The sequence below is a fragment of the Cibotium barometz genome, chromosome 52 (assembly GCF_041138505.1).
Source record: "Cibotium barometz isolate CiBa-2024 chromosome 52, ASM4113850v1, whole genome shotgun sequence".
NCBI classification, from domain to species: Eukaryota; Viridiplantae; Streptophyta; class Polypodiopsida; order Cyatheales; family Cibotiaceae; genus Cibotium; species Cibotium barometz.
Window position 1 is genome coordinate 86,954 of NC_141097.1, and position 14,530 is coordinate 101,483.

The 14,530-nt window shown below is 47.2% G+C and overlaps 1 protein-coding gene across 1 annotated transcript in view; it reads right to left on the reverse strand.

Moving 5' to 3' along the window:
• LOC147608649 (uncharacterized) overlaps window positions 1–14,273 on the reverse strand; it is a 57,824-nt gene extending 43,551 nt beyond the window's left edge. The window contains exons 1-2 of the mRNA XM_086788320.1: window positions 13,958–14,273; window positions 12,343–12,448 (exon numbers count right to left, since the gene is read on the reverse strand). Of these exons, the coding sequence (XP_086644446.1) occupies window positions 12,343–12,448; window positions 13,958–14,160 (309 nt within the window). The 5' untranslated portion in view covers window positions 14,161–14,273. The remainder of the gene's footprint in view (window positions 1–12,342; window positions 12,449–13,957) is intronic.
• Window positions 14,274–14,530: the final 257 nt, after the last annotated feature.

The following is a 14,530-nucleotide window of genomic DNA, read 5'->3' on the forward strand; positions in this document are numbered from 1 at the left end:
GCAATCAACACCTGGCTACGAGCTGTGGAATACAGAGCCGCCACCCCTCTAATCCAACTTGGCTCAAAGCCCAGGCGAAGCATAGTGCCCTCCAAGAAACCCCAATCGACTCTATCGTATGCCTTCTCAAAATCGAGAAGCATCACGACCAAGTCCTGACCAAGAAATCTAGCTCGGGCCGTCGCCTCCCAGAAGGTGAAAATGTTGTCAAGGATACTACGCTCCTTGACGAATCTTGTCTGGGTAGCATGAATCAACTCCCCCAGGAAGGGCTGGATCCTCAAACTCAAGGCCTTTGCTAAGACCTTGTAGACAGTATTGAGGATCGTAATAGGTCTCCAATGCCGAATATCATCTTCCCACTCTTCAGCAGTAAGAGAAGCGGGCATTACACCCCTTTCTTTGATAGGCTTGTGCTGCTTCTTCTGGAGCAACACATTATAGCACTGGGTTTGCCAAATATCATAGTTATGTGAGCCTTCAAGCTTCTTGATGTGAAGCAATGAAGAGCTCTCACCTGTGGTTGCCATTGCAATATGCAACCTGTCAATGCCTGACTCCCTGCAAAATGTGCAAACACTGTACCAAAAGCACACAAAGTGCTCACATTTGTTCTCCCAAGCTTTATCTCCCACTGCGGAAGCACAAATGCAACTCTACTCCCACTTTATGTGATGAAATCACCAAAATCTGGTTGCTGCAGATTTAGGATAGCACCTTAAATGTGCTCTGTTGCCCTTCCAAAGTACTGTGCAGCAGTACCAAGTGCTCACCAATGATGTACCAAACCTGTACCGGCAAGTACAGCAACTGAAATTGAGCCTTTTGCTCACTCAAATCAATGTGCAGCCATGCCAAAACTTGTACAAAGCTGTACCAAATCTGTACCAGCAAGTACAACAGCAATAAATGCTCTCCTGGCTGTCCAAATGAGTGAAAATCAGACTTTTACAGTCCCGAACACTGCATACAGCAGTCCCGAACAGAAATTGGGCAAAAGCCCCTTGACTGCAAGCTGATTTCTGAGGATTCAAGGCATAAAAGTCTTGCCTGCTGCTTTGCCAAGCTCAACAAGCATAAAATCTTGAAAAGCCCCTTGATTTAAGATCAATTTCTGATCATACATGGTACATTAATGCACATGAAGGCATCCAGAGTCTTCGCTGTGCTTCTCCCTGGCCACATATACATCCAATACATGAAAGCCCCTTGATTTACAGGCACATTGAGTGCTTGTCAGGCATCAACACATTATCCACAGCATCAAATGCGATTGCCTGCATGCAAATCAATCCAATCGGCACAAAAGCCCGTTGATTTGCACTGCAATTTGCTGCAATTTTGCCCAAATGTGCGATTTCTCACATCATACAGCATGTATGAATGCTTAATTGCACAATTACATCAAAAGCCCCAAATTTTGACATCCAATTTCCTGCAAATTGATCCTGATTGTGACCAATGTCACCCAATTTTGCCAATTTTGCTCAGAAATTGAGCAATTCGGCACCTGACCTGCTCAATTGATGATTGTACCTGCTCAATTGCAAATTGGACATGCAAATTCCAATAAATTGAAGCAAATACCTCAAGTAATTTTTTGATTTTTTGTTGCAGGAAAAGGGGGGTTTGCTGATGCTGCTGCACAGACTTGTGCTGAAGCTGTATTCGTGCTGCTTCCTGTGGCTCTTGCAGCAAACCTTTGTAGTTGGGCACGTGCAGGCGTAGAAGACTTTCTTGAATCGCTAGTCGGGCAGGTGTTGAAAAAAGGGCCTACGATTTGAATCGCCGTGGCCATCTCGCAACACTCCACGACGGTTGCCGCCGACTTCGCCTGCGTGCCTTACGCCTTGTGGCCAGGCGCCTCGCTTACTCGCGCGGACCACCACCACGCCTACAAGCTCGCCTTCGCCGCCTCCACCTAGTAGCGCTACAGGTGTTTTCGCTACACGTTCACCGCTTTTGTAGTGCGTGTGTTGATTCTGCTGCTATAGGCGCCTGGTTGGCTGGGCAGCTCTCCGCGTTGCTGGTTGGGCAGCAGCTGAATGGGCAAGCGTATCAGTCGAATGCGCCACTTAATTAGGGTCTTTTGCTTGTTGACGTCGCCTCCGACCGGTAGAGAAATCAGCGCCAAGAGGGAGAGGATCAAGACAGCTACCTACGCTCTGATACCAGTTGAATGGGAGAGAGAATTAGGGTTAGAGTTCATGTGTGGGAGACATACACAGAGAAACAAGGGAGACATACACAGAGAAACAAGGGAGAAAGAGAGAGAGAGAGTTGTGGGGATAAGTCAACTCACCAAGTGTTGAGTGTGTGACTCCCCTATCACACATGTATATTGCACTAGTACACATAGTGCACTTAGTACTTTTAATGTACTAAGTGTACTATGTACTATAACTTATGGGCTAGTACACACTATAAGGGTGGGCATAATGCCTTTACCCCAACAGCTCTCCTTGTAATCCTGTATGATCTGTCGCCCGTCCATGTTGGAGTCGGCATATGGCCTTCCTAACCATAGGTGGAGTGAAGAAGGTGGAGACTATGGAGCATGGCTCTGTGGGCTGTGGTATAGGGGGCTGTGCAAGCACATCATAAAGTCTCTCTGCATATGTCTGCCAGGTCTGAGGATCGGCAATAGGTGTGGGAGGACGGGGATCTCTGAGTCTCCTCCAAGCAGCAGCAGCATCTCTGCTCATGAGCATGTGATATGTGTCCTAGTACTGAGCCTCCTCATAAGCTCGCCGCTTACAGCGGGTGAGAGTATGCATCCTCCTGCCTGCCTGCCTCTGGGTGATCTCCCCGCCAGCCCTCTGCACTCGGAGACTACGGTAAAGGTTTCTGCACTCATCATCATACCATCGGTTCTTGGGCATGCTCCCAGATGTAGGTGGCTGTCCTGTCTGTATGTGGTATGGGAAACTCCTCGCGACTGCGGAGTGCAGTACATGTGAGAGCTGGGAGGTGCGCATGGCCATGGGTGCCGATGGATCTAAGGCAAATAGCTGATCATGAACATGATAGTCGTACACCTCGGCTAGGTCCTGAGTGAAGTGAAAAATAGTGCGTGGTGGCTGTATGATGGGTGGGTGGGTCTCCAATAAGCTCCTGAAAGTGAGGGATAGGTATGTATGATCCACCCCAATGGGGCATGGTGGTACGGTGAAGTGAGACACCATATCTGCTGCCTCCCGGGATCCCATCACATAATCCACTGTACTACTGCCGCCTCCCACTGGAAAGCAAGTCAACCCACCTGAATCTGGCCACTGAGTCATCCCGTTATAAATAACGAGATGGTGTCGGGTCCCAAGCTCCAACAAATGTTTCCCATATCCAGTGCTGTCAGCTCCTCCATCAACGGAGATCCGAGTGGTCCCTGTATCCTCTGTAGCTAGCGGCTCTAGTCTCAAGGGATCCTCAAAGTCATAGATCTCGCACTGTCTGCTCTGAGTCCGTGCATTGAAGTCCCCATCAAGAAGACTTCTCCCAGTGTCGAATAGTGTAAGATCTCCTCAGATAAGACAGAGTATGGAGACTCACTAGCTTCTCCTCCACCCGGCTCCTCGGTGGTGGCAAACCGCAACCCCTTCGGAGGAAAGTAGCAAAGGGCGATATAAATCCATCTGGTCTCCGAGAGGCGTAAGCTAATCCACATGTATCTCGCCTCCGAGTCTCGTGCTACAACTCGAACATGCTCATGTAACCCTGTCTGAAAAGCACTGCAATACCTCCTGAACCTCGGGAGGTGGCCTGTCTCATCCCCTGTCGGTGAGCTGACTCCCACTGATAACCCTCAACCCGTGGTACCTCTCCAAGCTCTCATGTGTCTCTGTCATCAAGATGATATCCCGGCCCTCCATCACCTCCTCAAGTCTCCCTGGATGTGTCCATAGGACTCCATTACAGTTCCAGATTGCTATGTGTATCTCTTTGTCTTCATGTTGTTTCCTCCGTGTCTCATAGGCCAGATGGCGCTATTCAACCCTCTTCCCATCAATGTAGATGTGACCATCCCTATAATGTGCCTTCTTCCCTTCTTTGCGTGCTGCCTTGATCTTCGGCATGCATAATCTTCTGTGCTCCAGTTGCATCCATGTGAGGTCATCATCGAAGTAGATGGGGTCCCCTAGCAAGCTCCTCAAGATAGCCCGTCTTCTCATAAAGCTCATCCTACTCTCCTCGTCCGGGAACTGTAGCACTAAGGCCTTGCCTTTGGTGGAGTCCTTTGGGGTTGTCCTCCATACTCTAGTGAATGGGAGCGGCTCATCCTCCTTTAGTCCTAGCTTGGTACATAGGTTCCGCCTGTCAATCTCGGGCGTGGAGGTAGTGCTCTCTGGTATCCCTGTGACTCGGATGTTGAGGCACCAGATCCGTCGCATCCTTCTCTTCATCAAGAGTAGACTGCATCATGTGTACATCTTATTGTACCTCCTTCTTGATGTTCTTCTTCATCACTTGTATATCTTCTTGCACCTCCTTTTTTATGTTCTTCTTCATCACTTCTACCTATCCTTCGTAGGCTGCCTCCATTTTCCCCTCGATTGTGTGGGTGAGGGTTTTGGTGATCTCTTCTTTGATTGCCTCTTTGTCCACCTCAAGAGTCTCTCCTTCCTCCCGTGGACGATCGCGTAAGGATGCCACTTCGCCCTTCAAAAGGTTGATTTCCTCCTGCATGGCGAGCTTTTCCTTCTCCCACTCCTCTTGCATGGTAAGCTTCTCTTCCTTCCATATTTCAACTTCGGCCTCCAACTTCCCCATGCGCGTCAATAAGTCCTTGATGATGGCAGTGATGGTGCTGTCCAATGTCTTCTTCTGGTCCTTGATAAGATCCCTAAGGATATGATCAAGCTGGCTGATTTTGTCATTTACAGACTCTCCCATTGTAGAGGGAGGAAATGTTTGAAAGGAGTAGGTAAATATGTGGGAGAGAAAGAGAAGAAATGAATGAAATGGATGAAATAGGGTGGGGGGGTTCAAGTCCCCATTATGTTGCTGCCTTGGGGGCCTGAGCAAGGGTGGGTGGGGAAAGGGCGCGAAGGGAATCAGTGATAGAGAGGCCTGACGTGGGGAAAGGGCGCGAAGCGAATCAGTGACAGAGAGGCCTGACGAGAGAAACGGGCTACACACAAAGGGGGGCGAATGCAGGCGAACAGTGACAGAGAGGCCTGATGAGAGGGAGGGGCTACACACAGAGGGGGCGAATGCAGGCGAACAGGTGCGATGGAGAGAGAGAGAGAGAGAGAGAGATGGGCTACACAAGCAATGGAGGGTAGGCCAGCACAGTGAACAGGTGCGATGGAGAGAGAGAGACGGGCTACACAAGCAATGGAGGGTAGGCCAGCACAGTGCGAGCTGGGCAATGCCAGGCGCAGCACAGCAAGCGTGCGCAGCGTGAGCAGGGCAGCTCGGGCGGGTGGGTACGAATAGGCGCAGCACAGCGTGGACAAGGCAGCGTCAGGCACAGCACAACAAGGGTACGCAGCACGAGCAGGGCGACACAAGCCGGTGGGTACAAACAGAGGGAGGCCACCAGCGCGTAGCGCGAGCAGGGGGGGGCTTGCGCGACGTCACGCTAGAGAGAGAGAGAGAGAGAGAGAGAGAGAGAGAGAGAGAGAGAGATGCTGGAAATTCAGGTATATTCATATAGTACAAAAAGGTACTCTGACACAGCCCTAGGCTGCCTTCATCTAAAAGGTGAACAACACCCAAAACTGTCCCCCTATGGGACTCCTAGAGACCCAATCCCTAGAGGATTGAATGCCTACAACTATGAGCCTCCTAGCCTATTTATAGGCCCATTAATTCCTTGGAGAGCTGGCCGACCAGCAGTCGGCTAGCAGCCCTGGCATAAAATCCATAAACGTAGCACAGCCTGGTCTTCTGGATGCGCTTCAGTCCCCTTTGCTCTCTGGAGTTAGCCGACAGCTCCTAGAACCAGCCGATAGCATCCTCCTCCATGATCCCCATCCCCTACTCCAAGTCCACCACAGATTCTGCTCCTGAGGCTCCTAAATTCTGGTTCTACTGATCTTTTACTGGCTGCCCCCTTCTGGATTAGCCCTGAGAAGGTACATGGCATTGATCATGCACATGACACAGAGCCCCAAGTGGCTTGAAGGTTGGAGACAATTGGAGAGCTTGCAGGACTGTTTCTTGAAGACCTTTGAGCTTACAGGAGATTTGAAGAGCTTGCGGGAGTGCTGGTTTTTTGGTGTTGATTGGAGATCTCTTGGGCTGTTCGGGACTTGGAGATTGGGTAGAAGGCAGCCATCACCGTTGGACAACCACCTTGCATAGTAGTTGCAACCTCTTCTTCATTTTTTTTCCCACCCACCGTCCCTTCACAAGACCAAAGTAACCACCCCGATGGCAGACTTGCTTGAGATGGCTGAGAAGCACATGAAGATCCCTACTCTCCCCACATTCCCCGTGGATCGACAATTGGACAGGACCAACTACGGCATATGGAAGGTAATGATGGAGTCTGTATTGGAGTCTTATGACTTGGCCGATTTCATTATTGCTGGTGTTCCACGGCCGGAGTTGGAGGACGGGGAGTTGTCACCCTCTACTAGGAAAGAACGGGAGGCTCAGGCACAGTTGTGGGATCCTGTCAATGTCCTTGTGCGTTCTTTATCTTCCTAAATTGCACACCACAGGTGATCAACCATATAAAACATATGACGCTGGCCAGAGGGATTTGGCGACATTTGACTTCTCTGTGTAACAAGGTATCACCCATCAAGCGGATCTCCTTGGAAGTTCAAATGCAAGTGATGGATCCTGCAAAGTCGTCGACGATGCGGGCGCACATCAACAAGTTACAGGCTCTTTAGCAAGAGGTTCTTCAGGCTGGGAAGGAGATATCTTCAAAGGACATGGCCATCACTTTGTTGTCTTGTATGACCTCTCAGTACTCAGCATTTTACTCCTTTATGATCACCAATGGCAGCACCATCACATGGGAGGAGCTTGTGCCTATGGTCTTGGACCAAGATGAGCTTCTCGGTGGGACTGTTGAGCTCATTTCTGCATACGCCTTTGAATACTCATTGGGACATAGGATTGCGGATCTTGTGGTTTCTGCAACGTGCGAAGGATCTTGGACTCTGCTGTGATCCTAGAGGGGGAACGACTGATGGAGTCACCCTCCACGATTGGAGTGACTCAGTTTGGGGAGGAGATCCAGACACGAGGAGATTTACATCAGGCTACAGTTTTACTCTCGGCTCACGAGCTGTTTCATGGAGCAGCAAGAGGCAGCCGACTATTGCCTTGTCGTCTACAGAGGCAGAGTACCGGACTGTTTGTGGTGCTGCTTGCGAGGTGGTGCGGTTGCAGAGGTTACTTGGCGAGATTGGGTTTCCACAGGAGGAACCCACGGTCATCCAAAGTCACTTTGTTCATGAGAAGTTTTTTACTAATGACACCTTGCTAGAGTTTTGTTCGACGGAGGACAATGCAGCAGATCTCTTCATGAGTCTCTACCTCAGGCTATGCTCCGGCGGCACTTCAACTCACTGGGGTTGGTTCCACATCCAGAGCTAAGAGGGGTGTTAGCAGTCATCTCCTATCTGTACCATAGTGCTCACAGAGGGCCTCTGTTGTGGGTGTGCCCGCCTAGGAGCTCCTATCATTTTTCCCTATTTTTTTCCATGTTTTTTCTTATTTTTTTGGTCATGGGGCGGATTTTGTGTTGGCCGACTCTACCTGTCCAAGCCGACTGGATTATGCTGGCCAACTTGCTATTTTTAGCAATCGTGGACATCCACGGTGCTATCGACTGCTTTTAGGCTGGCCAACTAGCACTAAGGGGTGATATTTACCCCCCCCCACACTTTGCATTGGGTATTGTACCGGATCTACTATATATAGTGCAGAGTTCAGACAACCACACTATCTCTCATCTGCGTCTTCTCTTCGACAAACACTCTAGCGTTTTTCCTGCTGGAGGTTCTCTTGCGTTTGCTCATCTTCATGTTGGTGTCTTGCTACGTTGTGCTCTCAACAGTTTGTGTCATATCCACTGCGTATTCCGACAAGGACAACTAATTAGAAGCCGAGGGAATGTCACTGGCCTTTGTATTTTGACATCCAAGAAACCAAAAACAAAGGAGAATGCTCGAGACTGCAAGAAATTGAGTATTCTCGAACTTAATAGTTATTGTCCAAGTTGTATCCAAAAGGGGCAACTTCGAGATTGAACAACACTAAATCTTTTGTACAAGATTCATGGGACTAGCCATCTCATGGAGGCAATATTTATCACTGAAGGATATCAAAATTAAGTACATGGATATGAATATTGTTAGTCTACCATAGTCAAAACACTAACATGGGTAGTTGGACTACATTAGGAACTAGTGTAAAAAGTTAAAACCAAGAAATTGGTGTCAAAACCAAGGAATTGTTTGTGCATTCATTTGTTTATGCTTGTGCGCATATTTGTGCATGTGTGCCAAGGATCAAGGACGCCCAATTAAACCCAAGGACGACCTTGTGTGCAAGTGTTTGTATCTTTTGACATATAACGGGTGAGTGTTGATCTTGACGAAGAGAATCATGCTCGGAAACTCCTACTTGAGGCCGACTCTAGAGGTGCAAGGGGTGGGAGTATCTGCCACAAAGAAAAGCAAGACCTAACAATTGAGGACAACTATTTAATAAGTTGGGGGATGTCACCGAAGCATCAAAATACACGTTGCTTATGCAAAAACAACACACACAACCCCCCCCCCCCCCAAAAAAAAAAAGTAGCGTGACACTGATGACAAGGCGATGGTGACATGTGGCAAATGGCAGCGCAAGGTCACCTTACATGCTTGGAATGATGCAACTAGCTTTTGGAAAGCAAAACATTGAAAGCTTTTTACATACTAAAAAGAGAAAAGCTTTTATTATTAAAAAGATGCTTTTTGGACTATAAGTGAGTTTTAAAGCCCTTTTCTCAAGTGCTTTGGGAAAGAACTATAAATTCAGCTATTCTCCCATTGTTGAGACGTGTAAAAAGACAGAGCTCTCTAGCTCTAAGAACTTGTACTCAAGACTCCTCCAAGGAGTTTTATCTAATATAACTCGGAGGCCAGCGCGGGGGGGGGGGGGGGGGGGGTCGGCCCAAGGCTATTTCGACCCCTAGTGTGGTGTCTTCTCTCTCTGCTCTCTCTTTTGTTTATTTCCAGATTTTCGCAAGGTTTTGCACATTAAATTGTTGTTTTCTTGAAGATAAGCTAAGTGCCCATGCCACAGCCCTTACGAAGACTTGTATCAAAAGCTAGAATACCTGAAACGCAACCACCTATCTTGGCTGTGTTAACAGCCTCCTGGCTGCCCTGTATGTGCCCTTCGCGACACCTTGGGCAGGAAAAGCTGGAATACCCAAAACGCAACAACCTATCTTGGCTGTGTTAACAGCCTTCTGGCTGCCCTGTATGCACCCTTCATGACACCTTTGCCCACCCTCACAGAGGGTCTGCGTTTCTGCTCAGATGGATGCCATGATGATGGGCGTTTGGCTCCTGTTTTGTTACTGCATTTATAGCCCTTTTGGCCGCCCCTTCAAGATGTTGCTTGGGCTCTTATGCTGCCCATACAGGGCTGCGTTTTGCTTCTACAGGCCGCCCTGATGATGGCCTTCGTGATGCTTTTAATTGCCCTCACAGCAGAGCTTCCTTTTTGCTCAGATGGCTGCCGTGATGATAAGAATTTGGCTGCCCGTTTTGCTGCTGCATTACAGCCCTCTAGATGCCCCTTGAAGACCTTGCTTGGGTGCTTATGCTGCCCCTACAGGGCTGCATTTTTGTAAAGTCGTCCTCGAGGTCTGCCCTGACCACAGCTGAAAACACGGTTAGTACTAATTTCTAAACCAAGTCGTGAGATAGCAAGCTATCTCACCTACCGATCTCCCCAGAGCCAAGGCTAGGGCTTCTCCACAATCCCATAGGCCCATATCTAGCTCCAGCGTCCCATACTACCGAAGCCTGCCCAAAGGCCTTCGACATGCCAACCTATGTACTCGCCATGTCCACGGCATGAGCATGTCTTGGTCCAAGCCAAACCTTCAGTGGTGCATCTGCACAACTATGTCTCATAATAACCCAAGACCTCACTTATATAGTAATAACTACGCCATAAATAGCTAACCTACTGTAAACAGCCATTAAGGCTGTTTTATCAATCTAGGAACCCTAGCCAAGTATCTGCCTGTTGATCCTTGATCCAGAGGCCCCCTAACGCCGCTAGATTAGGTCCCTAATCCATAGATTAGTGTCCAAGAACGTATCAGTTTTGCTTCTGCAGGCAGCCCTGACGAGATGATGACGGCCTTGCAAAAAGCCTTGTTGAATGATGATTATGGCCACCCTTATGCTTTCCTTGATCTTGTGTTGAGTGCCCACCATTGGTCCCCCTTTTGATGCGTCTTCTTCTACTCATGATCGACTGCGTTGGAATCACCAACAGCCGCCCTGCTTGCTTGCTTGCTCTATCCGCCCTCCACGAGGTGCATTTGGCCCTCCTTGTCCTTTGGCTGAGCACCGCTTGCACACACAAGAGCTATCTAGTACAAAATTGCAAAACACAACATTGATGAAGAAAAACACAAACCTCAGGTGAAAACACTAATGATGATGGAGTTCTTCTTGCGATGGACCTCCACACCCTTAAGAGAAAAAATATTGCAGCCCTTCCTCCGTCAATTTGTCAAAGCCTGGCGCTCTAATACCAATGTAACATCGGTGCTTTGCAAAAGCAGTTTAAGATTAGTTTACCGCAATAAATTTGAAGATAAATGCCAAATCAGAGACATGAACCCATGCACATACTTCTCCCTCGTGCAAGATACATAGTAAATGATTTACAATGGAATAGAGATACTCAATGGTAGCACACCTCCTAAGCTCTCAATGACTCAATGATGAATGAATGAATGAATGAATGATATGACCCTCAACCATAGCCCTGTACTTATAGTGATTTTTGGGCTAGATGGCTGGCCAGCCCTAATCTAAGGTGTTAATAATGTTCTCTAATACCTCCTCCAATCCTCCTCCCCAAGTTCTGGCCCCAAAAAGAGACCCCATAGGTGTCACATCACCGCTCGAGTGAAGTCATCCCTTAGTGTTGAGTTTTCTTGGAAGTGTGTCTAGAAGCACTCTCGAGGAGGGCTAGAGCTGCATAGCCCCTAGTCAACCTGGCTTGGGTTGCCGAACGCATGGTAAATCAAGCCTAAAAAGGTAACCATAGCATGTAAAAATCGGGCCTGAAACAGTAACTCCCAAGTAAATATAGGAGGTGGTGATGTCCACAGCATCTCCTAGGTAATGTGATGCCTGGATAGTGTGAGGTGTTAAAAATCATCACCTTGGTCTTGCCAAGGTTCACTACGAGGTCCCCTTACAAAACATGTGCAATGCATCCAAATCTCTGTGTAAGCCCCCTCGGCTGAGTCTGAAACAAGCACAATATCATCTGCATACGTACAATGGGGATCAAGGAGGCTCCCAAAGGGAAGCCTGTGCCACCCAGTCTATAATGAAATTCAAAACCTCATCAATGTAGAGCCCAAATAGAGTCAGGGAGAAAGGACAGCCCTGTTTCACCTCAAGATCTCCCATTGCACCCCAATCGTTCTAGACCATGAGAGAGAAGTGGTTTAAAATTAAAGACACGAATAAAACTGACTAGTCGTCAAACAGGACGTTCCTTCCTTATGACAAAAAAGTTGTCAGTACAGCCTAGAAGGGAAATTTTAGCAATATAACAGCACTTTGACTGTATAGAAAGCTTGGTGTGGAAAGACAACATTTTCTCCAAACTGAAGGTTTTGGGCCTCGTCCTTCTTATGAGCTGCTTTGACTGTATAAAAAGCTTGGTGGAAAGACAATATTTTCTCCAAACTGAAGGTTCTAGGCCTCGGCCTTCTTATGAGCTGCTGTCATTAGCTACCAACGGATATAATATTTGGCAATTAATCTAATTTTCCATTACCCACCTGGAATCTGAATTAAAAGTCACGACATTTGGCGTCATTGTGAACTGTTGTTTTCAGCCACCAAATCTAAATTAAATGGCCAATCAAGAGGCCTAATCAAACATAATGTATGTAACAGGCAACTACTTACAAAGTCATTGCAAATTGAGCTCAAATCCAAGCCCACATAAAAAGTAATGAAACAAATTGTGCCTTTCGACAGAATTCTTGGAAGAAAAGAACAGCCTACCAATGCATTTGTATCTGCTGTTAAATGACACTTGATTGTAATTATCAGTCCTTTCAAAATATATAATGCATAGCAACAGACAGTGAGAATCTAGGTAAAATGAATCACTGCTTACTTCAATGCTGGGACCAGGAGATGAAAATGGAGACCAACTCCAGACACCAAAGCTCCCATACAAAAGAGGTGCCCCTGACGGCCCGTGGTTGAGAACAGCATCAGACCTGCATATATTCAAGCGTGCCCACTTTTTAAAAGAACAGCATTCGACCTGCGTATATTCCAACCAACATGCCCACATTTCAAAAAATAAGTCACAAATTGTACACAGAAAAGACAAATAGAAGAAGAGACTTGAGCTACACTAACAACTTTGGTTGTTTGTGCAGGTCCAACTTATCTGTGAGTTTCCTATTTCTCGGCTGCACTAAACAGTGGTGGGAGCTGAAGACTCTGCTGACCAATATGGTAGCTGCTAAGGCAGCCCTAGTAAGAATGAAGATGCATAAGCAACCCATAGTCATTTGGCAAGCATTGGTCAACCTCAACCTTTTACTAGACAGGAGCTCAACCGGATCATTCCGATGGACATACTCCGGCTACATATCCTCCAAACATGGATTGAGCCACCAAATCTCCCCACTACGATGGACTTCTATCGAGATCATTTTTTCACATATTGCTAAAAATGGATTCCTCCAGAGGCCGAGATACCTAAAGAAACATATGTCTTATGCTTTGAGGATTGCCATTGGTCAAACCAGAGTTTAATCAGCTGCCTACAAAGAAAGACATGACTTTATAAGAAGCAACAATCCTGAGAGGCTTGCAGCATTTCTGCATTGTGTGATATCAAAGAGATTGAAACAGAGAAGCACTACCTTTTCAAATGCCCTGTCCAATAAAAAATCCGTGTCAGGCTCCACTTGTTGCCATCAGAATTATAGAGACCAAAGATTTGAGGCCCAACACCAGACCACCTCAGACCAACTCACGCAAACACAGGTAAGCATTTTGGCATGCTCCACAACTTGCTCATGACCCAAAGACTCTTATTGCAGAGGCTGAGGAGCGATATTATAGATCTTCTCTCTCAAAGCCATATGCATGACATACAGGTTACATTCATCCTCTCCTTTGATTTCTCTATGTGAAACTTATCTCAGTACACTTGGCATGGCTCAGTAGGGTTACCCTTCGGCTCGATCAAGAAAGGTTGCAGTGGCAAAAAGACAAGCTACTCCATATGAGCCATTTGTATGGAACAAGGTCTATGGTATTCCACAGTCACTCAGATTTCAGTGGGAGCCTCGCCTAAAGAATATGCAGAAAAATGGGGGACCCTGTTTATGGATGCATGAGGAATGGAGAAGGACATGACCAGAGTTTTCCACTCCTTTTGAGCGGACGGTCAAACACGCCTTGACTTCTTCAATAAACACGCGAACCTGTGGGGCAAACAGATCTGCATTGGAGACGACCTTACTCCACTCAAGGTCGAACACAAGAAAACCCATATAATCCAGAGGCATACAGATACGGACGGGTCATTGTTACAGACCCACGCCTCGCATAGCGACACGAGGTCTATACGACCATGGAAGATGCATTGCAAATGGCCACCTGCCATGGCAATGGTGCTTTGTGGTCAAAGGCTTTCCATAAGTGCAAGGATGCCGTTTTCTATAGCGAGAGAGAGAGAGAGAGAGAGAGAGAGAGAGAGAAAGAGAAACCTTAGCATCGGTCTGCGCTGCCCGCTGAGCAATGAAGACGCGATGTTACCAGGCCGGTACTGCTGTGGAGGCGAGCCTGATTCTGCAGGAGGACAGGGGCAGGCGCACGCCATATCTACTCGAGGACGCCAGTTTTGGGAGCCTCTACGTAAAGAAAGCTCTTGCGAAGAGAGATGAAGAGGAGGAGGAGCCGTCATAGCCATGGCCACAGTGGCTGAACTAAAATCCAGAGAATATACGGGCACCCTTAGAGAGTTGCGCCCTTCGACCAAAAATGGGCAACTCCGGATGTAGTGGACAGAAATGATGAAGGAATCCTCTACTAATTTCATGGCTTTGCCCCAATAATTTAAGAGCGTATTTTATGGATAACGAGAGCGTTAAATGTTTTATGTCTGTACTTTCCCCACGGAATAAGAAAAACAACATTAATATAATGTAAAAGACCTAAAATTTATCCAAAGTAAAGTATCATACGATAGATGAAATTGTAAAGGCAAAATAATTATTTGATAGGATAGAATTTCATTATTGTATTTTTTTTCTTTATTCCAATAGTTTCAATTTTTTATA